At 43.5% G+C, this 26,390-nt stretch overlaps 1 protein-coding gene across 3 annotated transcripts; it reads left to right on the forward strand.

Moving 5' to 3' along the window:
• The first annotated feature begins 1,268 nt into the window (after positions 1 to 1,268).
• On the forward strand, positions 1,269 to 26,324 carry LOC130691352 (uncharacterized). Of its 3 annotated transcripts, none has more exons than XM_059494896.1 (9): positions 1,269 to 1,569; positions 9,214 to 11,305; positions 22,201 to 23,230; positions 23,514 to 23,753; positions 24,233 to 24,362; positions 24,456 to 24,626; positions 24,695 to 25,249; positions 25,317 to 25,429; positions 25,502 to 26,324. In XM_059494896.1, exons 1-9 carry the CDS (start codon positions 1,294 to 1,296, stop codon positions 25,764 to 25,766), a joined length of 4,872 nt encoding a protein of 1,623 aa, XP_059350879.1. In that variant the 5' UTR covers positions 1,269 to 1,293; the 3' UTR covers positions 25,767 to 26,324. The 3 variants fall into 3 exon arrangements, with proteins under 3 accessions (XP_059350879.1, XP_057370274.1, XP_057370275.1); XM_057514291.2 differs by lacking the exon at positions 1,269 to 1,569 and adding an exon at positions 3,233 to 3,271 and having other exon boundaries at positions 25,502 to 26,323; XM_057514292.2 differs by lacking the exon at positions 1,269 to 1,569 and adding an exon at positions 6,746 to 7,384 and having other exon boundaries at positions 25,502 to 26,323.
• The last annotated feature ends 66 nt before the right edge of the window (positions 26,325 to 26,390 follow it).

Genomic DNA, 26,390 nt, shown 5'->3' on the forward strand with positions numbered 1-26,390 from the left:
CATTGCGATCACCAGGTGACTAATTTGACACCTAGAAATTTCAATGGTTTCTAGCAATTCGTCTACGTTGCGGGCAATACCAGGAAACTTCTCAAAGCCGTTAGAGAATTTCGGACAATCACTCGGATTTTTTTTCTCTCCGCTCCAGTCACTGCGAAATGGCTGAGTGGATGCGTTCCATTTGATTTGAAGAAAAGAGAAAAAATCTTGACCAAAATTGTTTATAATAGGAAAAATACCGTTTTCTGCATAGAACGGGCTCGTGGTAGGATGGGAGTCGATGACTTCGACCTACTTGACTGGTCAATATTTTTTGTTGCAAGTCGATTGAACCCCGGCGAGAACCCGATAAAATATCTGTCGATGCCTAAATCCTAACGGAAGAGCTTTTCATTATCTTTCGTTTCACAGCTGTAAAATTCAATGACGAGGGCGAGCACAAGGGAAATACTTGATTTAACTTCCGTGAATTGTCAGCTCGAGCGCATCGTTACGGAGCTGCAGTTGCGGACTGATGATTGGCGTTCGGACGCGCTCTCGTTCACTCATCGGCATATAGCCATACACATTCGACAAAGTATAAAGCGCGCTCAAAGATGACGTTTAAACTGCCGCTTCAACTATGTCAAATCGTTTATTGGTTTGTCTTTTTCCAGAGCTCTGCAATAGCTCTAGATTACTATGTGTGTTAAGGCGATTAGTGCTGTTTCAGCACGTCAAAGAACATGGGGTGTTTTCAAGCATTTACTTACATGAAATTATCGATTCAACTAATCGAGTGCAAATAATAAATAGGTAATGAGACCGTTTATTTAGTGCCTCTGCAATTGAATCGGTGCTGAGCTTGCTGTAGAGCTATGAACAGATGATCGAGGTCAATCACGATTCGAAGCGCTATAGGATTCGATGATACAACGATTATTTCTCTTCGGGGTGATCTCCTTTTGTATTCGTCCACCCAACGGGAGTCGATTAACGGTTTACTTACGTTCTTTTAAAGGGTTTCTTCGGCGAAGACATTCCTTCGATTCCTCTATAAAATGCTTATGGAAAGGCGATCAAAACCGTCAGTCAAATTCAAGTAACAGTCGAGGGAAATCCACCGTCTCCGTCGTTTGCGTTTAACACTTCCACTGTGATTGGCGATTTATTGAAACAGTGGGCATTTCTAGTTCATCACTCTTTATCATTTGTTCCTTGTGCGATATGGAGCAATCCTTGCTCGAGCTGTACAGCCTAGACCTGGAAGTTCATGAAGTGCCGGACAGTGAGAAGCACTACGATGTGTGGCCTATGGAGACGGACGAGTATGTCGAATGGCTCCTCAGTTTTCAAAGTTTGTTAGACTCACTTCAACGGGAAAGCGTAGACACGATCGAACAAGAACTAGAAATCTTTGTGCTACCACTTCAGAATAGCGAGGACAACTTTGCATCTTTGACAGCGATCGAATCGAATGAAAGTTACCATCACTGGCTTTCTTCTTTGGACAATAACTCTGAGCTCGACCAACAGGTGGCCGATGGCGCATCGCTATTGTACGAATTCTTTGCAGCGGGAAATGCGGCGGTAAGATTTAAACCGATTCCCCGATTCTCAATTCATTGTAACCTGCATTTTTTATCTAAAGCATCGTGTAAAACCTTGAGATTTTTAATTGAGAAGTAAGACCAAAATCGCAATCAACGTAGATTGTGCCAGCTTTTGAAGCTTCGTTTTTAACATTTAACTAGAGACATTGGCTATCTTGTTTACTAGGGCATTAATCCTGTATAAAAGATACGATTTCAAGAAATATTCTGAGTAGCCAATGTTGTTCAAATTTTGATACCTTCGCCTACTCTAATTCCACTTGGCAATGTATGCCAAAGATCATTACGACGAATGTAATGCCACTGGGTTTATTTTTATCGAGTTCGTTTCGCTTGCAAGTTCCAATGATTTGGAAATGCGTTTTTGTGTCAATAGTCAAAGCAATAAAATTTTTTTCGCAGTGTTCAATGTTTGCGTAGAGCGAGAAGGGAAAAAAATCGTTTTGATTGTTTAGTACATCGGTGGGAAAGGTTCCGTGTAGAAAGCTAGCGAATGATGGTGTTACGGAGTCAGGTAAAGGCGCAATTTTTTAAAAGATGTCTCATGTTTCTAGCGTGTAACAATCTAGCCCGATTCCGCAACACCTGAGGGGGTAGAAACAAAAGAAAAAGAGGGGCGATGAATCCTGCCGTCTGTGTTTTCCTCACCCGATTTCTCCCGTCTTGCACCGTCGTCAAGGGTCAAACCGCACATCAGGCACTTTAGATGCAAAGGGGATGTGTATACACGTTTCTTGCTTCCCGTCTGCCGGTTGAGACTGTCGATTTTCTTGTTCCTGCAACACTTCCCGCGCCCTCAATGGCATTTCCAACAAGACACACGAGATGTAAATTACGTCATTTCGCGGTCCGTAGCTGCCTCGACATTTTTTTTAAACAATGACAGAGCGGGTAGCATTGCTGTGATGACTGTTGGAGCCATTACTCGAGACCTCCTTTGGGCGACATGTTTCTCTTAATTTTGGGCCTGAAAAATAGCCGGTAGGCTTATGATTTCTTTACATAAAATCTCAAGATAAAAACAGGCAGAAGTTATTCATTTTAAAAAATTCCTCTGCGATATTATTTTGTAGCACCGTAGTAAATGGTTGACACCATGTCCATTTTGTATAGGAACGTTAATATTTTTTTTTCTGTGTCAGATAACGAAAGTAAATATTTCGACTGCTTCGTTGGTATTTTGAAACTGGCATTGTATGCATTACGCGTTCCAATGTTCATGATATTTCGTCGTGTGACGTGAGTGATAATCGTTAGAAAGCGAGACAATTTCGTTGGCCGTCCTTGATTGATAAGGCGATTCACGTATCTCTCCTATAGAGTCCACAACAACAACAACAAAAAAATAAAGGCCGTTTGATGACGACAGATTAATGGAAACATGTTCAACAATGGAGGCCCCCTTGTTCTCGTTGAGCATTCGCTAGTCGAATTTCGACGCTGCGTATAGTTCATTGAAATATTTCTGCAGCGCCTTTCTCTTGGCTCGATTTATGCGTCCTGACTTTTACGACCTGCAGCTGCGATGCGGACAGGTTGGGCACGCACACGGCTCATTCCTTCCTAATACTGCCCGCCGGGATGTGGAAAGAGAAGACAGTTTGATTGCATTTTCACCTCCTTTCTCTCTCATTTCTCTTTCCCTGCAGCACACCATGCTTCGCTACTCTAATCAGCTGGTAAACGTCTCTTCCCCCCGCATCTTCTCTCTGTCTTTTGTCTATTTAACTGACCCTGCATCTTTTGTATTTTAGCTCTAATGCTTTTCCCAGACATCAGCCTGGTTCTGTGGGACTTGAATGACTTGGCAGACGTTGTTCCAATGATTGGTTTTCATGCGAATCGTGTTATGTAGATGCTACCGCGAATGAGACCAGTTTTTTTTTTTTTGTTTTAAATAGCCACCGAATGCCAGTAGAATTTTTTTAAAAAAAAGATTGTCCGCTAAACCAGCAGGGAGGGGGGTCTATTTTCTTTGGCCATCTGTTGCGACCTTCTTGGCTGGGTTCCTCTTGTTGTTTTTCCACATTTTTAAAGCGTTAGATGAAGTAGTATAATGGCTGAAAAGAAACAGTGCACCTCAAAACGCAGCGAGAGCCGATACCGCACAACGGCAGCCGATGAGAATCAGGTGAACCAGCAAGACTTTGAATCTATTCTGACCGTAACATGCGACTAAGGAAATAGGCACTATAACGACGACACACAAAAACGTAGAAACAAACGCTACAACGACTTAAACGCAACAAGTTCTACTTGCTGGAGGTATTTAGAAAAAAAAAAAAATTTTGTCCAGCAGGTGACGTGCTGTGCGAACGCGCGCGCGCGCGCGGATTGCGGTTACATGTGACGTCCAGCAAAAATGCTTTGCTGTTTCCTTATTTCAAATTCTGTGTTATCCTTTTTCTTTTTGAATGAAAACCAAGTATTTTTTTTTTTTTCCCTCCTTTTTTTTCGGCTTTTTTTTTTGTTGTGCGTATTTCTTTAAGTAGCGCACGCCAGATGGACCGTGAACACCCATTGAGTTGACGGTTAATTAGGAACGAGCTGAAAAGTTTTTTTTTTTACATTTGCATTTGATGTCAATATTTGCGGGCTATAAAGTGGGAAAACCAAGCAGATTGTGCGATAGAGAGGAGGGATCAAAATGCTGTTCTCATGGAAAGGACTCGCTTGTTTACCTTCTGTCATTTTTTATCGAAAACTCTCGTCCACAGCGGGAAGTAACATTCAATATTGTCGAAAGGAAGTCGGTTAATCGGAACGGACTCGTAACGGGGAAAAGACTTTGAAATGGACGTAAAAATTCTCATACGTAACATCCCCAAGTTGAATCTGGTGAGCCCATCGAGACGATCAGTGATGCGAATAGACATACATTGTTTTTCGTTTTTGCACTATCACTAATGGAAAGCAAAGGGAAAGTTGTCTGAACAAGACCTAATGGCTGCATTTTCTATAAAGACTGTAAGTTATCCATCAGATCCAATCGGCTTCGCGGATGATTGAAACTACAGAGTACATGAAAGGCGGTGCCATCTTATTGATCATGTGTGTAGAGAAAGTCTGATCAATTTTCACGGAGGACGGTAGAAAAAAATATGATCTCGATTCGTGATGCGTTTAATGTTGATGCGTTTTCTTTTATCGTTACCTCGAGGACAACATCTTTTTTTTTTAAACCAAAGAACTTTGACGAAATGAGACTGTGAGAACTTTAGTAACTGATGGTTCCGACAAGTTGTCTCCTACCACATGGATGATCGGACACCAAACTACATGGGCCGTCATTGTCCTTTGAATAAATTGAAAAAAAAAAGAGGAAAAAGAAAGGCAAGAATGCTTTTAGTCTACAATTCTGCGTGTGCAGATGCTGCGCTAACGGTGGTTGGAAGTAATCAACAAAGCAATCGAAGCCATTTTTCACGGACGCCTAACCCACTTTCCTCTTTTATTCCAAATGATTTTCTCACGGAACGGCCACATCGGCTCGCTGCACTGCTTTTGTTTACAACCAACTATATACGATTGTGCTCCTTCTTTTGAATCTAAATCAGCAATTGCCAAATTTGCCTATTCTACTACGGACTTTCTTTCGTTTTCTATGCCGCTCGTCGATTATTTTATTTTATTTTTTTATGGAGATCGTATCCTCACGCCGATCGGAATTCTCCTATCCAAATAGAAAAGTTGCAACGTAGAGCGAAGAATCGTTGTCGTTACGCCGCGCCTTTCAAAATACCGATGAACGTTGAAATCACTAAAACATGATCGCTCTCTATTGATGTTTCTTTGAGTTTCATTGGCCACCTGAGGTCATTACTGTGCTACAAAACGCGGTCCACGTGCCCGTTTGAAAAAGAAAAAGAAACCCTGCCCAACAAAAAGGCACTTTAAAATGTTTATGATGAACATTTCGCGTCTCTTTTCCGGTTTTTGTTTATTTAATTGCGCGTGTGTCGTATGAGGATGCAACCACGCAGGAAGGAAAAGAGTGGCATCTCCATTCTTTTTTGACAACAAGTTTTCCCTAACTGTCGTCACAAAACAATGGATTTTTCTTTTCGAAGCGTGTGAAACGGGTGCGTATAGTCGCTCCATTTTTCCGCTATACTAATTTTTTGTTCCTTCTGCCATTTTTTTTTTGTGTATTATTTTGAAACAAAGTGGTCGAGATTAATTACCGTAACGAACGGCATAATTTTTTTGTGTTTATTATCTGACTGATGAGAAGCACGATGACCCGTCTTCAATAAAATAATGATTATACTGGTTTATTCCAATTGACGAGAAAGCCAGCCGTAAGGTGAACGGGACGAAATGCCTTTCTCTCTTCCTTCCTGACTCGCCCCAAAGGCTATGTACAACATGTCAGACGGATGGGTCTGTCTGAACGCGCACCGTAATCGCCGAGACTAGGGTAAATACCAATCTCTCGCAATAAGCACATGCAACGCGCTTCGACGGTGGTATGGTGGCGTTTAAACTTCCGAGGAGAAAGTGCATCGCCCCGGAGGAGATCGCTGCGAAGCGACGTGAACGAAGCCTCTCTCACAAGTTGAGCGTAAACGAAGAGAAAGTTCTGCCAAAGATATGATGGAAACAGCTGGAACAGTCAGCCCCATAACTGAGATTTATTTTTCGTTTTATTTTCTTTTCTTCCCGCTCTGCTCGTTCGCTGGCTTTTTGCGATCGACACATTTTTATAGGCGGCCGCTTACAACCACACTGCGCCCATTCTTTTCTCTTGTATGCCTGATGATTGTTGCGTATTCACCAGTGGCTGTGTCGTTACACAGTGCCTTTCACTCGGATATACAGCCGTTTCTTTGAAGGAACTAGAGCTACTGGGCCGCACATTGACGGCAAACAACAAGTGCAGAATTATTAGGGAAGAGACTCGGTAGTGGTGCTCATTCGAAATTGAACGACCTACTTTTTTCTCTTTTGATTGGGAACTCCCGGCTGCTCCCGCCTTTTTTTTTTCTCCCTTTCTGGATGTGCATACTACTATGCACATAAAACTTCTCTAGGCCCCGCCTGCCCACTCTTTCCTACGCATAAGAATGTTTGTTCCAAAGGGGTTAAGTGGAGCTTGCCATCGGTCGGTTGTTCCAGTCACTACGGCGACGTAGAGTAGAGAAAGGCATCAGTTGTAGCGCGTCGTTCGTTCATTTCACCTGTGCATTTCCACTGTGCGCGTTTCATGCGTGTCCCGTACCGTCTCTTTTGTTAGTCTCGTTGGGCGCATATTGTTTTCTTTCTCTTTTATTTCTTTTCTTTTGGAGAGAGAACTCTTTTATTGCCTACTTGTCTTACTTGATTACCGCACGCGTATTGACGGGTGAGTCGATTCACACGGCCGGCATAGAAGAAACAAGATGGGCCAGGTTGGTTGTTTGTCCGCTGTGCCGTTACCATCGCAGCCCACTATCGTAGGCTCGCACTCCATTTGAAGCCGGTGCTCTGTTGAGCGAGTCGACGACCAACGATCCAACGGGATAGTCATCTTCGTTTTCATTCTCTTTGTAGTGTGTTATGTGTCCAGTTATATCATGACATTGCGCCTAGAAAAAGTGTTTGGTTCAATATCGATCAGCCGATCAGTTTCGTGGATTTAGTTTTTGTTTTTTTCACGACAACCAACTTTGCTTCTCGTTGTTAACAACTTGACAATATTTACAAAAGATAATACGATTGACATCATGTCGACAAAGTCCGGCTTAAAGAAAACGTTCTCGTGGCGTTTTGGCCCGTCCAAATTTAGCCGGAAGAGCAAACCGCATTCAGAGGTATGAATTGTATTGACTTTCTATATTACTGCTGTATATCTGTGGGCGACCTGGTGATCTTTGGCATCCAATTTGTTGATACTAAAAAAGACTGGCGTTGCCTCGTTCGCTAAAGTTTTTGGCTTTTTCGAATCTTTGGGAACCGGTATTTCCCACAGCACCGACACTTTAGTCATATTTAATAGTGTGTTACCTATTTTTTCCATCGCCAAAAAATGTTGGCGTTGTTTTACGAAGAACGGGAGAGAAATTGAACTATATACTGTATGTATTTTTTTCTGTGGCCCTAAAAGGAAAACCATGGCAATAGAGTAGTCTCTCTTTTTTCTTTTTTTTTTAATCCTCTTCGGTTCCTACTTCTTTCGTGTCTTGCTGGCTTTGCTCGTGGCAATCATGCCGTGAAGTCATCGCATCTGTTCTCCAACTTTTGAATTAATTGTTCTGAATTATGTAGTCAAACTTTCTTGTGTCGAGAAGAATCATTTGCCATTCAATTTGACGACATCTATGTCAATTTGTTGTGTAAGCATGTGACAAAGCGACAGTTGCACTCCGCTGCGTTTACGTACCGGTTTTTTCTCAATATTTATTTGGTCCATTTTTGACCGAGAATCGTGGTCATGTTTGACGTTCAGCCAGGCCATCCATCATTCATCTCGCGTTAGGGAGGAAGAAAGCCGCGCGGATTTTGTAACGTGTCATGTTTGCATGACACTCTTACGTTTCTAACTAGAAACTTAACAATAAGCCAGTAATTGACATGCATTTCGCGCTTGCATCCAGCCTGGTGTAAAAAGAGGTAGAACCGTGTACTGACGCGAAAAGGAGGCCATGACGCGGTGTAACTCACTCACCGTCTCTGGTGGTTACGATGGGTATGGTTGTTTTCTAAGTATTTTTTTTGGAAAGCCCTTTCGACTGGCAAATTATATGATATAATATGATGCTGTAACCATTTCTTGCATCTGCCTTGTTTTTACTGTTTATTTATTTATTTTTGATATGCTTCAGATGCGCAAAACGTCCATTCTGGTTTAGCGATCCGGTCAGGTGGTTTGAGAGCTAAGGAATCGTAAATGTGAAATTGCGTCAGCAATGATATCGTGGAAATGGTGCAATCCGTCCGTTGAAGACTTGATTTATGTTAGTTGTGACGGGTTGTGACAAGCCGACCCCATTAAGATCAACAGAAGCTGATTTCTTTCGTCTCTTTTTCAATATTCTATTTGGCATTGATTTCTTCTTGTTAGGCTGGTAGTTTTCTTTTTCCTCGTCCCGTTTCGCGTGCGCTGGTTTTATTTCGCGAGAAAAAAAAATCAGTTTTTCTTGCCTTAAATCATCACGACAAGTTTCTTCTTTTTTATGTGCTCATTTTCAGGGCTATTTTTTTGTTAGTCGAGTTGATTGCAAAATTTTGCATCGTTTATTCCGTCCTTTATTATTATGACAATGATAGGTATCCATTACTGATATCACTGGCGGCACAGTTTTCTAAATGAATTAACTATCATTATTAATAATTATTACGCTGTATCTATTTAGCCATATAACAAAACACGCCACCATTCCCAATTCGGCTAAAACCAGTTTCTCTCGTTTATTAAGGAAAACAAGCTTATCACTGTCATATCCCCATTACTCGTCTTTGAGTCGAATCCGTGATTCTCTCTCAGTTTAATCTGGTTGGAAGATAAATTTGTTCAGTCGGTCAAGAGACGTCGTTCGGTTCAGTTGCTCTATTAAATGTGCTCACAAATCACAGTTTCTCATAAAACAATATCTTTTCTATTGGCCGCCACTTCAATTCGTCAATCTTTTGAACTTTACAGGCAGAGGTTGAAGAACCCGAGAGTCGAAGGCACGCTAACGCCTTTGCGTTTCACGGCCAGCTCCAGCAATCGGGTCTCAGTTTAGACGTTGAAAGAGACTCTAACGGCGAGAGCAACAACAGTGGGCCCAACAGCTCTGTCGGCTTCATTTCGGACATCTTGGACGGTGTGGTCTTCGCGCCGGTTGGTTCGTCTGAACTACCGCGCCCATCACCCGACACTCGATCGCGATCGACTTTGTCTTCATTCCGCCCTACACCGGAATCTGAAGAGCAGCCCAATCACCCAGTAACAACACCAGCGCCGGCAATAAGCAGTGGCAACCAGTTAGAGCCGATCAAATTGATCCGAGCCAAGTCGCCGCCATTAACGGATCTCGAAACGCTATTTCAGCGCGAGTTAGCGGCCAAGATCAAGAAGCGCTGTCAAGACACCCAGCAGCGCCAGCTAGAGAAATCTCTGATTTCTCCCGTTAGCGCGCCGACAGTTGTACGGTCGCAATCGTCCGCCTTGCCGCCCATTCCGAAAATCATCGAAGACCCAGTGCATTCAGTCGTGGCCGATGTAGTTGTGTCCGAATTTGAAAACCCGCTCTACCAGACGTTAGACGAGTGTTATTCCGGATCACCTACATTACTTCCACCTCCTCCCCCGCCTCCACCACTTCCTCCGGCGTTGCAATCTGATAACGACGAAGAGGCCACCTATGCTGTTATAGAAGAGCGCAACGCGTCTCATTATCAGGCAGTAATCCCTGCGACTTCAGCCAGCTGTAACGAGGAAGATCATAGGGTCTACGCCCAGGTCAATCATAGCGACGAAGAAGAGCGAGTCTACGCTCAAGTGGCCGACGGCCTGGTAGAAGAGAAGCTCTACGACACGGTGCAGCAATCGGAAGAGACCGGTGTTGATCCCAACGCCATCTACGAGAATTTGGAAGAACTGCAAGAACGCGAACAGACTTACGCCAATATCTGTTCGCCTTCGGACTGTACCCCACTATCGCATCCGGCCAACGTGCTAACCGCATTAATGTTGGACGTCGAAGCCACTTCCGCTGTTACCCCGGCGTCGTCGATCAGCCGTTCAAGCGACGACAGCCGCAGCTCGGGCAATTCATCGGGCAGTCCGCAACAATCGGCTTCGTCGCCCGAACAGCTTTCGCCCACCGATTCGTTGGCCAACGGAAGCATCGGATCCGCCCGCAATATCGGCAGCCCAGATTCGGGCGTCTTTGGACTCCTCCAACCTGCCCATTTTTCATCCGACTTGTCGCCTCCTACCGACGCGCTGAACAACAACGTGAAGACGGAACTGAAATCCGGCGGTCAACAAGATTTTTTGGATCAAACTTTGAAACAGTTCGAGAGACTGGAACAGCTGAGTTCCGGAATTTTTGAGAGCTCGCTAAAACAGTCCGATAAGATGGAAGATGACTTGCAGCCTAATGGAATGGAAGAGAAAGTTGGTGCGCCCGAGCAGACGACCCAACCTGTTTTGCTTCCTGTCGTGATGGCCGAAGATAAGATCTTGCCCGTTTCAGAGATACCCATCGAGACACTTTTGGATCTGGTCGGATCTGTTGAGCCATCTGAAGCTAAACGACCTGAATCTGAATCTGAATCGGACGAAGAACATGTCGTTCGTCCGCCGCAAATGCCGCTGTCACCGCCCCCTGGCGAACCGTTCCGCACTTACGATCCGGCTAATGAGGATGGTCTTTTCCAGGCCTCACTGGTCAGCGTTAATTCGCAAGCGTCATCTTCAATGAAAGAAAGTGACGTCAGCGACATGGAAAGTTTTTCAAAGGAGACCATTCGATCTCCCGAACCAAAAGCCAATTTGGGAGCGCAGATCGTTGAGGACGAGATGAAAAGGATGCAGGAGCGAGACCGACTTCGCAACGAGAAACTCGGGTTGGACAATGTTGGCCAGTCATTTGATAGACTCAGCTCGAACCGCTACAACGTCATTGATGAAATGACACCCAAGACCACTAAACGCAAAAACTGGCTTTCGCCCGCAACCGTGAATGCCACTTCTTCTGACCAGTTGGAGCCTTCGCCGCTAGATGGCAACCGGCGCCTATCTTGTAAGTTCTCAAAACCCACTCATTCATTCTGTTGTTATATTCTTTTAACGATGATTTATTCGATTACGCATAAATCATAACGGGAAGCTTCACACTTGTCTCACCTTCTGGGAAACATGCGTAACAATACCAGGGGATACAAAAAAAAAATCTATGGAACCAGTTTTCAATAGCTCGATTAAGAGACTATCAATCCTGTTTTTCGAAATTCTCTTGTGTAACGTCAAGTCGATTAGATGACACAACATGCTCGAGCTAGATTTTTCTCCAATTGAGTAGAAAAATATTTTTAAGATGAATTTAGACACCGCCAGTGCTAGTGTTTATAGCCCCTTAATGGTCCAGTTTGACGGAAATCTGCTAACGCCTTGACACATCGCTAAGAATGCCCGAGCCGATAGGGAGGAAAAAACATACGTCTTGCCTCGTCATTTCTAATTTCGACATTCGTAGGAGGCCGGTGACCTGATCGTGATATCTACAACACGCTTATCATATGCCGGTTGGAATGTAGAACACTAGGTTTTACTCTTGTTTATTCACCTTAGAGGCGAAGATAAAAAGACAAGAGAACGAATGATAGAATAGAAAAAAAAAAACTCCTAAAAGCCCTGATCCCGCTAAGCCCGTAAGCTGTTGACGTCGTACGAGGCCAAATGGAAATTCCTTTCGGGAATGATAAAGGCGTGCGGGTTACAGGGCCTAGTTAAAACAGCTATGGCGGTACGCTGCAACAAATTTGGTTATCACTGTCAACAATCTCATAACAATTTTCACCCCCTTCTAATCTCTCTTTCCCTCTCTCTAAAAAAAACTTTCCCCAACTTTTTTTTAATGTTTCGTGAGTACAGGGTAATGCTTTTCTCTTGACTTCCAAAGGTAATTCACTAGTTTCTCTCAAATGTGACGATGTTTTCATTTCCTTTTGACAAACGGGACCATGGCTGAGTGCGCACCTAGTGACCTGGATGCGTTTTGGCTTGTCTTTGTTTCAAGCAATGCCTTAGGATTCATTGAAAAATAATGCGAAAATTTTTGTAAATTGACCCTCGTTGTTCACAGAGATTATTGAAGTCATGTTAAACAAAAACTTTTTGGGGTCGTTTGAATCAGGACAGGGAAAATTATGTGTTGTTTTTTTTTTTTAGGGGAGGGAGGGGGTATGTTTTGCTGTTGCCCTTGTTAATGTACCGAAGCTCGAAGTTGCCAAGACTGGCATTGGCGATTGTAGGTCGTGAGGTCTCTTTGCATACGACTCGACGACCTTTCGTGAGTTGTGTGCCCACGTTCGTCCTCCTTCCCTTTCTCGAATTTTACCAGCCGACGGAAACTATCGCATGTAACCTCGCTGGCTTTATTTTTGTTTGCTTGCTAACGGTGAGCGCAATTTTGTACAGCCGCCTCGCTCTGTCGTTTAAAAAGTTGAATGACCGCCCATTTTTTTGAGGGACAATGAAATCCTCCAAAGATGCTGCGTCCGTGTGTGTTAATGGCAATAGCCTTTTCTCGTGGACTTTGATAGCCGAACGGCGCCATGCACTCGTATATTCCTGCATGGCAAATAGGAGAACTTGTCTATAGTAAAAACAAAAAATTGGTATGACGTTTTGCATTTTTCAAGTCCCTTGTTTTTATGTTGCACATGGCCCTCCCGTATAAATCAAATCAATTTAATGTAAACACCGTTAAATCAATGTCCACTAAGGATGTTTTGATCCTGCTGGGATTTTTTTTCAGGATAATCAAAAGGTCGTAAAAAAAACAGAGGCTTGAGAACTTACAGGAAAGCCGGTTGGATAGCGTACAACATTAATTATACGTACGTTGTTTGTTTTTGTTTCTCATAAACTGGCATTCAATGGCCATCCGTAACTATCCCTGAGTCAAACGAATCACGAGACAGCAGGTACCTTTTTTTTTCTGAACATGTGATAGTATCGCCTTGGGGGCAATATACTCTTAAATCGTTCATCCGTGCATCTGAAAATGCGTTTTGCCATCTTCAGTGGTACTGTTCTGCCTTCTTTTTCTATACATTTTTTTTTTTCCCCTCTTTTGATCCTTGTCGTGTTTACTTTGCCCACCCGCTACTAACTGCTGGCCGTCCACATATTTTAACCACCCAACCATCTACCGATCACCGCCTCTAGCGCGCAGCCGATGCCTTTGGACGCTCCGCTCCAGCAACGACGACGTGCATTGATCACGCTGAGTTGCGTCGTCTAAAGAGAAAAAAAAAGGCGCGTCGTCAAGAGTTAAGGAGCGGGCATGCTGGTGTGTATCTTGTTACAGGAGTGTGTATGCGTGCGTGTGTGTGTGTGTGTGTGTGTCGGCTAAGAGGTCTTTTAAAGCGCGGCCGGGAGAGTCGACCGCAAGTAAGGCTGTAAGAAAGAGGCAGAGCGAAACAGTTGAGCTGGAATCGTTCATCGAGGCGGACGTATACTGTCATCTTTCACGTGCAAGTGCCCCGATAACAGTTGATAATTGGAAGCGTCGTACGTATACAGAACACTATTATTCGTTTTTCACCGCGCATTTGTGCAACCGACATCCGCATTTCATCAATCGATTGGAGGTGGAAACGCGTGCGGTTTTTGAGCGGCACTTCCAATGACGTCTACGACGGCCGTCGTTTCGGCATCTTCTTGCTGCGACGTCTACCTATCCAATAGAGACAAGCTGTTCAACGGTTTGGCACGCATCCCTAAAGCCGCTAGCACCAGCTGCCTCTTCTACGATGGCTCTAGTAAGTCTTTTGTTGGCTTGCTTGTATCAGTTTCATCTTTGCGGAGCAAACAAGTCCACAGATAATCATAAGCAAACAAGCGAAGAGATAAACACCGCTAATTTTGGTTGTTCTTCGCAGCGGGCAGACAGACAAAAGCCTGTCATGACAAGGGGGGATAGCGCGTTTCTCGTCTGTTGAATAATCAACTATGGCATCGCAAATAAGACGGATGGACAACAACAACATCAACCAAAAATGCGCCCTTCTTTCTTTTCTTTTTTTTCCTCCTCTTCTGATTCAGGCTGCGGGCAGAGGTCCCCGACAGCAAAAGGGTTGGAACCGCTATGTTTTGAAGTTAATGTTTCAACTCCCCATCCGGCTTTCTCGTCTCCATACCTGAATTGTTGATCGTGCGCGAATCAGTATTCTCTTTGGAGCTTTTGGCATCAAATGTCCCGGTGACGTCTTCTCTCCTTTCAAGGCATTCCTGACTCACCGTCGTCCCTCGTTTTTTGTCCTCTGCGAAATCATTTTTAAATCTCTTGAAACCGTCTGGCTCGTCCTTGAAAATCTCACGAAAAGTGTGCGTTAACAATAGCACAGAATAAAGAAAAAAATCAGGGTTGGGGATCAGAAGAAAAAGAATTTCGGACAGTGTCTATTCGAACGTGACGCGTTGCCCATGAAGTTCGATCATGCGTGCATCCACTTGTATTTTTTTTTTCTAACGGTACACGATAGGGCGAAGAAGTTCAGCCGATGAATGACAGCTCGAAGCGTGCAGCCTTTAGCCGATAGCTACTTGAAATTAAATATTTCTTACCTTTCCGGCGAAACGATTAGATTGAAATTGTCGAGAAAATTGAACGCGTTACTTATATAATTTTTTTCTTTATTATTATTAGTTTTTTTTTTAAGCATCATTAATGTTTTTGAGACCCTGGTCGCGGGAAAATGCGAATGAAGCCATAAACAGCGGACAAATCTGACACACTCGGCTAAAGTCGAAGTCCTTCAGTTAAGAGCATCCGGCCCGTTGCGGACTGTTTGCTCGCCAGTCAGGGATTTTGAGGCGAAGCGAAACCCGTTAAATGTTGATGTCGGCCGTATTGAAGAGCGCGACGCGACATGCAACAAATAGCAAACCACGTGTCATTTCCCAATTTAGCCTACAGCTGAGAATGAAGAACAAAACAAAAACTACACGTCAGTTTTGTACCGTTACGTGTCGATGATTGCATTCTATTCCAAAGAGATCCCCCCTCAACTCCGCAGGCGACTAGTTAAAAGAAATATGAACTATACTTTATACGACGAGAGAACTTTTTATTTAGGTGAAAATAATGTGTCGAAACGGATGAACGTTAATAACCCTGTGTCAGGGAGGGACGGCACTCATTTGGCATGGCTATTATTTACTTGTTTTTATTTATTTTTTTGTGCGCAAAACTTTTCGTGTTTGAAACCTTTTAAGGTGCATAACTAACAATCCACTAAGTTGTGTGCTAACTAATGTCATTCGAAGAATACCGTACTATTTCGGGTTGACCCTTGAATTTTCTTTTCGGTTACAACCAAAATGCTGAGCCAATAATCAAAATGTGGACGTGGTTAAAGTCACGACGCTTATCGGGACTTTTTTTTTTTGCCGACACCGATCGACTTGTCGTGCGGTTGAGGGGGTTCGCGTGGCTCATCGACTATCAGCCATTTCGACCGCACCAAATAAAGGCAAATTTATTTTCCATCGTAACGTGCGTTGTCAATTTTTCTTAGTGTCGAATTGAGAACACGCATTCGCAACGTAGCTGGAATAAAAAAATATATATATTTTTGACAAGAACAAAAATAGAAAAGAGTTAGAAACTAGGGAATAGGTGCGGTTCATTTCCCTTTTTGAACTGACTTCCATTCACGAAAGAAAAAACAAAACAAATTCGTGCGATATGTAGGCCGCCCGTTATGCAAACTGTATCATTATGTGAAATAAAAGAACCGAATTTTATTCGCGACCCCCAACAATATCCTAATTCCAGAGCATTATTCATGCGGTGATGAGATCGATGAACGCTATAAAAAATATATAAAAAATGGATGTACATTTTTTGTTGTTGTTTGATAACGATAATTTTTGAGAGAAAAAAAATGATGGCATTTCGAGGCGAAACGTACAAATTTTCGCTGCGCTTAACCTTTGCCTATAATCATATGCGAAAATGTAAAACTGAAGAAAAGAATGGATGGTTTACTTGCCGTTACAAGTCTCGCCACATAGACACACACACACACATAAACAATCACACAGAGACCGCCTCCTTCCTTCCATATCGACATTGTCGGAATTCATCAAAGTAGAGAAGGCCGACCCGGGTGACCCGCCATTTCCCATGCTATTAAAAGAAAAATAGATAGGGAAAAAATCAAGCCCGCAAGGAGGTTTTCGGCACATCAAACCATTTGACGTCGTTTTCCAGTGATTCTCATTCTCCTATCACGCTGAATCGTTTTTCTTTTTCTTTTTTTTTTTTATCACGTATTTTGATGTTGCCAGCCGCAATCATTCGATTTTCTCCCCGGCTTGTGAAGAACATGATGACGATGATGTACATGATGTGGGATCGAATAGCTTCTTTTGTTCTCCGTTTCTAATCTCCGCTACGGTCGTAAAAGAAAAGGAGGAAAGAAACAAATTCCATATTCTGTTATTTCATTTCCATGGTGTTGCCCACACGTAACAATTCGTGTATATCGAGTCACATTGGCTAGCCCGTAGAAAAAGGAAAACGAGTGGTCAGACAAAAAAAAAAAAAAAAAATTTATTTCAAATCTCTTTATCTACCAAAACGGGTGCTCAGCAAGAATAATAAAATTTAAATGGCCTCGAGTCATTTCGTATACTCGCTAATACCGCTCCATTGACGCATAGAAATCCGTTTGATAAAGGAGGAATTGAATCAATGCAGTGATATATAGACGCAATCATTCAGACATTTTTATTCAACTTCTAAAGGGGAAAAAACGTCATTGTAATTCTGTAGCTGGTCCGCTAGGATGTTCAACAACCTTGACTTCGTCCGCAACATCTTTTCAAGGCAATTGCCGTATGGCTATTTTATTTTAGTCTTTTTTTTTTCTTTAATTCATTTCGAGGTCGTCGAATATATGCACGCACGACAATCTAGTACATTGTACGTCTTTGATATCAGTTCAACCATAAATTTTCAAACGTTTCGCTTCTAGTACATGAATTGCTACGATAACTGGAGGCGTTGCTCCGTGCGTTTTGTTTCGTTGATTTATCCTTAACTCCCGGAGCTCCTGGCTCTGTTCTTTTTTTTTTCTTTTTAATCATCTTTTTTGAAATTTTTCATCCTCTCCCTTCTCCGCCTTTCCTTTCATCTGATGTCTTGAGTGAAGATGAAGAGGGGTATGGCGAGAGATCATCGGACTTTATTCTATGCATACTTATATATATATGCACGCGTGCTGTATATATATATATATTTTCCTTGTCTTTTGTGTTTGTGTAAATCACGGACGGCATATCCAAGTTGTTGTTTTTGTTCACCTTGTGCCCCCCTTTTATTTTTTTGCTTTTCTTTTGTTTCGATTAAATTTTTTTTATTTTCCTTTCTTTACCGGGTTGCGACGTCGTTGAACGACGACAACTGGAACGATCCAGCGTCAAGGGCTTGCGTGTTTAGTCCTCTGGGGCGCCATGAACACCCATGAGCGTACGGTGTGAAAAAAAAAATCGAGGGCCGAGGTGGACGACCGACCGAAAAGAGTTTTTAAAAAATGCAGAAGCAAATAGCAAAGAAATAGAAGCTCTTGGCGCTACCTTGCGTTTATCGATGTGTGTGTGTGTGTACGCTAGTAAAGGACGTTTGCGGCGGGGGTTGATGATGATGATGATGTGGAACCCTGGAAACGAGCTTTTTTTGCCCAACGCAAAACCCGGATTCGATTCGTTTTTTTCCTACACACGATGCTCAATTAAATCAGCAGGAGGAAAAACACAGGGAAAAAAAAATGACACGAAGTGATAATTCAAACGACCCGACCAATGCAGTAGAAGGAGGCGAAAATCAGATCACGTTCTCTGTCGTTCGGGTTAACAGTTTAGACAATGAAATACGAAAAAGAACAATGAATAAAAATAAATATTTTTTCCTTGCTAGTGAAACGGAATGAAGAAAATAAAAATGCGTTGCTCCGACTGCAGTCAGTGCTGCGAGCGTTGACGGAGAGTGTAGGCTCTCCATAGGATTATAGACTACGTTGCATTGCTCTAAGCTCAAGTCTTGGTGCTTAGTTCTCCTTCTTTTCTTCCTCCCCTCATTCGTTTCGAACTCCCCCCCCCGCCTTTCGCCCTCCTCCTCCTCCTCCTCCTCCTCTCTCGCTTCTTTTATGTGTACACCTGGCGGGACTTTCAGGTGAGCAGGCTCAGTAACGAAACTCCGGTCGTGCTGGACGGTCTTGTTTACTATTCCATTCCATTTCGTTTCGTATTTTTTTTGTTTTACGTATAACATTTGCATACATTTTTTCTTCGCTTTGTTATTGACGTTATTCAACAGTGAGTCACTTTTCTTGTGCCACAGCGATTGAACAACTTTACCGCGAAAAGGATCTTTTTTTTTTCCTTTGTCCGTTCAATCAAAAAATTTTTGATTGTTCGTCGAGAGTTCTTCTCACCGGGATTCTCACACGCTGTTCCAGGTGCATATATTCTCTTTTCACGTTTCCGAAATGCTCGTCACGGGCTCCGGAAGTTGTTCGGGAGGTACAAGGCTTTTTGTTTGTTTTATTTTTATTGCAAATGATTAGTTTTTCTTGTCTTGTTATTTCGAGACTTTCTTTTCGTGAAAGGTGTGGCGTGTTTTGTTTCTTTTTTTTTTTTTTTTTTTCTATGTTTTTGTGTTCGTTTATTTCACTGTGTTAGCCCGTGTGTGTCTGTAGATGTGGGCTAGGTTCAAGACAAAGATCTGTCAGTTGTTCTGACCTTCCCGTTTGCTATTTTTGCCTAATTATCTCTTTGACTAAAGAAAACGAAACAAAATGCACTAAAAATCTTTGGAAGAAGGCAGATGATAACTAGCGAAACATAGTCGGAGGAGCTGAAAAGGTTCTTGGCTTGTGGCCTTTTACGGCATGCTTTAGGAACGGCCGATGTCGATGTACGAAAGGGGTGATGTTGCGTGTTGTTGTGTTTAGTCTGTGGGTGTGTGTGTGTGTTACCATGTCGGCGTGTCCCGGCATCACGAAGCAGATGGTTGCGCCCTACTCTTTATCGACGTAAAAGGGAAAACGGCGATGACTTTGAGTACATTCGTCTCCTGTGTTGACCCGCTCTCATCATGTCGCACTCGAATACCAGACCCGCGCGCTAAAACTTGTTTGTTTTCTTTGGTTTCTCTTTTTGAAATTGGTCCACATCCTTGTCAAAACTAGGCAATCCTCAATCTACCAGTTTACCCACGACCTGAAAACGATGGAGATTCACTCCATTTGCGCTAACCTTTTCCAGTTTCGTTTTCGGGATTTCGCCCTTCTCCCATTGAGGTTAAACATAAGAGATAATGCGGATTTCCTTAGTCTAATTCCAAAGAGGTCGCATGTGCCATTTTTTTTTATTTGTCGCCCCTTTTTCGCTACCAGGGATTTGGTGTCTGTCGGTCAAAGGAAACAATTTCCGCTTGTCTCCTGCTTGACGATGAATCGTCCTCACCCCCACACCCCTCTGTTAAATAAGTTAAAATAATCGTTCCTCCATCTCCCCCTGAAAAATAAAATAATACGCCCTATGCTCATCCGCACTTGAACTAGGGTCCTCCCCCCCACTTTCTGGTATCCGTTAGTTCCCTTACCACATGTGTTACCTTCTGTAACAAACAACAAAAAAAAACAAGAGCAACTGCTAGAGACATGGGCTAACATGGGACAAACCAGGTGTTGCTCTCCCCCCCGACTTCACAGAAACCGTCTGGTTCCGGTCCACAAAGCGAAATAAATAACGACAATTTTTTTTTTTGAAGCTGGAACAATCAGCCCACCTGTTTATTGTAACCCTCTATTTATTTGGGGGGTGGGGGGAGAAGGGGAAAACGCGTGCTACCCTTTCAGGTGTTTCATCTGTCGATCCAGTTTCTCAATGACCCGTGGGCCACATTTGAAGGTTGCCGTCTGTTTCTTTATCGCGCCCTTGATTCTCCTGTCAGGCCCAGTGCTTTTCCTTGTCCATAACGCCATTCACGAAAGATTTCGATTTCGTGTTTTTTTTAGGGGGGTTTCATTTCCCTTTTTTTTCTCCCTCCCTATTTCCGGTCCTTCGCCTTGGCGTCATACGTTTCCGCAGCCGAGAGAACAAAGGCAGATCGCCCTTGTAAGCCGTTTGTGACATCTGCTACTGTCTTTAGACGAATCTGTTTCCCAGCAGATAGTGTACTATGTTTGTTGTACCTTTTTCTTTCTTGACTGGAAACACTTAAGTTGATTGTAGACCACTGAAATTTTATATTTGATGGCGTCAGGAAAGACTAAAATGACGGCAGGGGGTTCTAGTTCTACAATATTTCTTTCGACTTCCCACCGCTCTCGTTTGGCGATCTGCTTGATCAGTCAAGCTCGAACGATCACTGGCTTTTTTTTATGTTTTTTTTTCTTGGATTGGCCACATACCACACAATGACGATGACACCAGAACCCCCCAATGATGTTTCATCGCCTTACCTTTTGTTTCTAGTCTTTCGTTTTCAACAGCCGCCGTTTCGCTCTGCTGTAACGAAAATCCTCGATGACCGTGTTCTCCGGAATTTGAAATCGGTTTAAAATGAAAATCATGTTCAAACCAAACATTGCGTTTGATTTGTTCGACTTTCTTTCCGCTTTCGCTGTAATAGCAGTGTTTTGACGTCGGTTTCAAACTTTTTTGAATTCTAGTTTTCCGCTCTAAATGAATCGCGCCCTTTTGTTTAACAGGACATTGTAAAAGAAAGGGAGCTACATTATAAAAAAAAAAGAGATTGAGAAAGACGAAGAATTTGAACTGATATGATTGTCGTTATACAATTTAAAAAAAAGAGGAGGGACTGGGGAAAAAAAAAACAAGGACGGCCTCGCGTAGTTTCCGGGGAAACTATTTGAACCTCCTGTTTGGCGGATGCGTACTCAGGGAACGTTTGAAAATTTCCTTCCTTCTAGCCGCTCATTAAACACGGCCGTTCCCTTATTGTTCCCCTTTTTCTTTCTCAAGAAAACGAAGAACAGCGGCCTTCATTGCGTTTGGTTTGCAAAAGTATGTCAGTTCGTGCACCTATTTTGAGTGATTTCGCCACGAAAAATAAAATTATGGAAATGAATACGTACTGAAGACGTCAAAAGGAAAATAGAAAACGGTCGGAGCCACCTTATTTCCGCTTTAGTTTTCAAAAATCAGTTCACGCCGAGTCGCGTCACCGATCATTACGAGCGATCCGCTCTATTTTTATTGAACGTTACCCTTTTTTTTTTTGCGGTTCGCCGTACTGCATTGCCCAGCATTGGAAACCACGCATTTGTCTAAAAAAAAAAATTAATAAAAACTCATTACACTCCCGATCAATCTTTGCCCTTCATAAATATTACCGGTTATATGCTACGATTATTTCCTGATGTACCGGTAGACCATCTGTTTTCGGCTTCTGTTTGGCTTCGTCCAGCAAAAAAGGGAAAACGGTTTCGGTCGGGCTGTTTTGTTTCTTTTCCGTTCACGATGACTTACCTGCAGACATGCACGCTATGAAAATAGGGTTTGTCTGAAAAAGAAAGACAACTGTCTTTATGAATTAATTCGTATCATGCCCTTGGAATTCGAATCTCCAGTTTTCCGCCCTGAAGGTTCGATTCAACTCGAAGAAGAAACGACAAGCCACCAAGCGATCAAAGACTCTAGTTGGTATTTTCGTATTCATTCCCTCCTCATGTCTCCCCTCCGTTTCTTCCTGCATTCTTACAGTTGGCCGAGTCATGACGGGTAACAAAAGACGGTGCAGGAAAAGGAAAAAAAAAATGCCGATAAAAGTCTTAGAAAGATATCAGATAGCATATACCGATAGCTGGAACATTCTTACTCTTACGGCAATCTTTGAATTCTAATACTAAACGTTTTTTGCTTGAATAATTGCAGGCGGCGTCAATAGCGAGTCGATTCTGGTCAAGAAGGAGGAGACGAAAGCCTTTTGGGAAGGCAAGATGCAATCCGAATTGGAGGAACCTATTCCGCTGACACGCAACAACCGGATCAAAACGGAATCGCAACCGCTTCAGCGTCAACAGTCCACTCTGTCGCCTCCGCCCGGATTCGACAATGATTTGCTCGACAACGAACAGGACGAAGCGGCCGAACAAGAGGAAGAACCTATTCTAAGCAACATGGAATTCACGGACGTGGCTTCCATCACATTCAAAGGCGACGATTCCGCCGTGGATATCAAACCATTCGTCGTTTTTGGCAGTTTCGAAGACGGTGGCTCTATTGATGACGTCGATGCCACCGCACCCACCAGCACTGCCATCGCTCCGGCGCCTCTTTCGGTCGCTGTCCCCAATGAACCTAAATCTCAAACAAGTCACGACATACGGCCAAAATCGTTGTACTTCGAACCGGAGCGTGACTCATCCAGCAGCGACGATGAACTGGAAACGGAGGTCAGTGCAGCATCGTTTTCGGTCAACAAAGGCGTTCATTCCATCAGTCCGCATTCGAATCCAACCGAAACGCTGATTGAGCGGGAAATACGGCTTCAGCGCGAACGCGAAGAGGCCGTGCTTCTCGAACGTCAGAAGGCTCTGCAAATGTTGGAAGCGACGCGCAAACAAGCGAAACTGCCCGAAGCGGCGCCGCGGAAGCCTCACATGGCCGAATCCAATAAGAGGGAAGGGCACAAAGTAAGCCAGCCTGGTGAATTTGTCAAAAAGGCGGAGTCGAAGAAAGCCATGGAAGTGTTGGTATCGCCGACGGAGATCCGCATCTCGGAGGAGATTCGCGAATTGAAGCGACGCGAAGAGGAGCTGCGCCAATTGAGGGAGTCGAACGTTCGCAATGTGCAGAACGGCTGCGAGGATCCGTCATCGTTCACCACCAATGGCGTTACTGACGACGAAGGACTTTATTCGGATGCCGAGCGTGATGTCAGCAGCAGCGAAGCTAACAGCAGGTTTGTGTCGCGAAATGTTTTGTTTTGTTTTTTTCGCCAGGGGGACGTGACACCCCAATATTTAGCCAAGCGTTGGGTGTTGTTGCCCTACTTGCAGAATTTCGACTGGGTTTCAAAACTGGAATCTATAATCGTCAATGAAAGATTTTCAAGCGAATTTCATGCACCAATTCCCATTTCGTTTGGATAGTAAATTCTGTTATTTGTTCTTTACTCCGTTTATAGTTAATTCGTTTGATTTTATATGGTTCTGTTCTCTAATTTCGTCTTGCTTTAAATGCAGTCGAGTCGAAAGTCCAGAAGCCGGCCTGATTCCTAGCGAGTATTCGAAATTTCCTCACCAGAGGACACAGTCGATGGATTCGATGAGTTCCGGCCACAGTTCGGGCGATCACGTCTTGACCCACACGCCTAATCCGGGCAGCAACACGGAAATAATGAAGCGGGGTGGTCGTTCCGGCAAGCCAATCGTCATGCCACTAGACGATCTGTCGGATGAGGATGAAACCCCAGCTTATCTAAGGTATGCTTCTATTCCAAGGTACAAAACGTCTATGACTGAATGGAAAATTCCGTGAAATTACGTGGAAATCATTTAAATCTATATACTTGGCCAACATTCCATCAAGATTTTGTTTCACTTTTGGCACGGTAACGTGCGGTTTTAATCAAATTATTATTCTGTGGCTGTGAACCAATGTCCTTGCTCTTTTAGTCATCCATTTCTTTCCAGTTTTTGCACGAGACAAATTTAGACATTAAAAAAACAGTTAGAGTTTGAATAATTGAATAATTTGACTCGCTACCGAATGGCACTAGGTCAACCTTTGATGAGTCAGTAAGCCATTCAAATGCTATCGACTTTTTCCAGCGCTTCGACGATTCATCGGCTGACTAAAGTGGTTCGGAAAATCAATTCTTGCGTGTTTTTTTTTTTATTTTGTTGGGATTTGTTGCAATCATACAAATGAATGAACTCACCTTTAAAAAAAAACTATTTAGCAGGTCTAAAGAGACACCCATTGAACGCGAAATTCGTTTGGGTCGTGAGCGTGAGGAAGCCTTGCGCAGAGAAAAAGGTCTTCAACCCGGAGGGATGACGGTGTCTGTAACTAAACAGAATGAGAAAGAGGTCAGTGAATTTTGCCAAATTATTTTTTTTCCTTTAAATCCTTAGTTAATATTTTTTTTGAATGGCATCATTTAACTCTTCTTCCATTAACAGAATCGCCAGGCACAGAGGTTCGCCAATTCGAGCAGCGACAAACGGGATGTCCAGCATCGTTACGCATCGTCCGTCATTCAGCGCGAAATGGACGAGATTGTCGAAAGGGAAAACGAGCTTGTCCGCGATGGAAAAATTCAAACTACGTCACTCGAGCGAGCTGGCTCCAAGGTTCGGATAGCTTTAGAATAGTTTGTACCCCTGTCGCAAATCTATAAATCTAAGGACTCGCTTTGCAGGCTTCCAGCTTGGCTGATTACTCTAGAAAAAAGACTGCCATTGGACCAGCTAAGTCCGTGTCATCCATTCAGTCCCCTACCACGGTGGAACTCGCTCTGCAGCGCTCAGAGTCAGTTGTCGAGGATCGAGAATCGCCATCCGAACCGCAGCATGTCAAGAAAATGCCGCAGATGAAAGTGACGTATGGCAACCGCGGCTACGGCAACGCAAACCTATCGAGCGCGACCGCCAATGGCGGCCAGCCTGCCGCCGCGACGGCGACATGGCGCAATTTCAGCAATCCCCAAGGTGGCCAGCGCGGCCTGATGGAGAAATTTCTCCTATCACGCGGACGCTTGAACGGCCCAGCTACTTTCAACGCACCTACACCTTCGGCACCCACGGCGCTTTCTTCCTCATCACCGTTAACACATCACAGCGTCGTCACCCCAGGATCATCGGCCGGTGATCCTGTTGGCGTGATCAACCAGAGCAATAAAATGACATCGGCTCCTGCCCGTTACGTTGTGCCCGCAGTTAAACCTGTAGAATCGCAAATAGCACGAAGAGACGAGGTGAATTGTGCTTTATTCAAAGACATTTTTTGATGAGCACTCGCAAGATAATTATGTTTGAATACAGGAGGATAAACAAGTCCGCGAGAAAGTTGTGCCTCCTCGCCGCCATTACGCCACTACCGAGGAGAAAATTCAGCAAGAATTTCGCGAAATGCAGAAAAGAGAAGAAGAGCTCAAGTAAGAAAACTTTTATTATAGACGAGCAGTTATCGGTTTGACTAACGATTTTTTGGGGTTTGCATCGCGTAGATTGAATCGAAGCAAATTTTTTGCCAAATCGCAACCCAATTTACTTGACATTGACGATCCAGTTGTGAACGAACCAGAACAGCGCCTGGAGGGACAGCTGCGAAGTGCCCACTCCATTTCTGACCTGCTCGCAGATGAGACACAATCAGTGGAAATGAGAGAGGAATTGCCTCTGAAGTCATCTTCCTCAACAGTCAAAGGAGCTCGCCGTAAAAGTGCATTGATTGCCCAGTGGGAAAATAGAATTCACCAACAAGACTTTTGAAAGATTTGGGGGATGATCTTTGTTTTGAAATTAATGAAACAGCTTCCATAATATATGCAACACGCTTCTTCATCCGCAGCCGGAATAACGGACAATTCCAAAAACAGTAATATACCCCTTAAGTTACCCGCATTTTCTCGCCTCTCTTGGAATTCGGTTGTCTGTCGAGATGCTTTCTCCCTTCTTTTCAACACATTCCCCCCCCCCCCCCCCCCCCCCGATTGCTATGAATTTATTCATGGCCTTAGCACTGTTTGCGCAGTGAAACTTTCCCGTCAAGTGCCCTTATGTTGCTTATGAATTTATTTTTGTTTTTTAAATATCTTTTTTTCTATCTTTTTGTTCCTTTGTTATATCGTCATCACCTAGTTTACTTGAAAAGAAAGTTTAAATAATCAGCGATTCTGTGTGCCAGGCTTATAGACTGAAATTAGTTAATCAATCGCGTTAATATCGTGTGAAGAATTACAAAATAGATTTTTTTTCGAACTGGCTTCGATGTATAGCCCGTAAACGGAGCAGCGCGGTGATTCATGAAATTAATACATGGTTTATCTTGGAAAGAGCACAGCTTTCGTTTTTTTTATTCAGCAGCTTTCTCTTACTCATTTATGAGAACAATAG

The sequence above is a fragment of the Daphnia carinata genome, chromosome 1 (genome assembly GCF_022539665.2).
Source record: "Daphnia carinata strain CSIRO-1 chromosome 1, CSIRO_AGI_Dcar_HiC_V3, whole genome shotgun sequence".
NCBI lineage: Eukaryota > Metazoa > Arthropoda > Branchiopoda > Diplostraca > Daphniidae > Daphnia > Daphnia carinata.

Excerpts from the sequence above, each read along its gene's own strand:
- LOC130691352 (XM_059494896.1), top strand. The coding sequence starts at position 1,294 with ATGGAGACGGACGAGTATGTCGAATGGCTCCTCAGTTTTCAAAGTTTG. Across the intron at positions 1,570-9,213 it reads TTGCAGCGGGAAATGCGGCG|GCAGAGGTTGAAGAACCCGA; the intron begins GTAAGATTTAAA and ends TGAACTTTACAG. Across the intron at positions 23,231-23,513 it reads AGCAGCGAAGCTAACAGCAG|TCGAGTCGAAAGTCCAGAAG; the intron begins GTTTGTGTCGCG and ends CTTTAAATGCAG.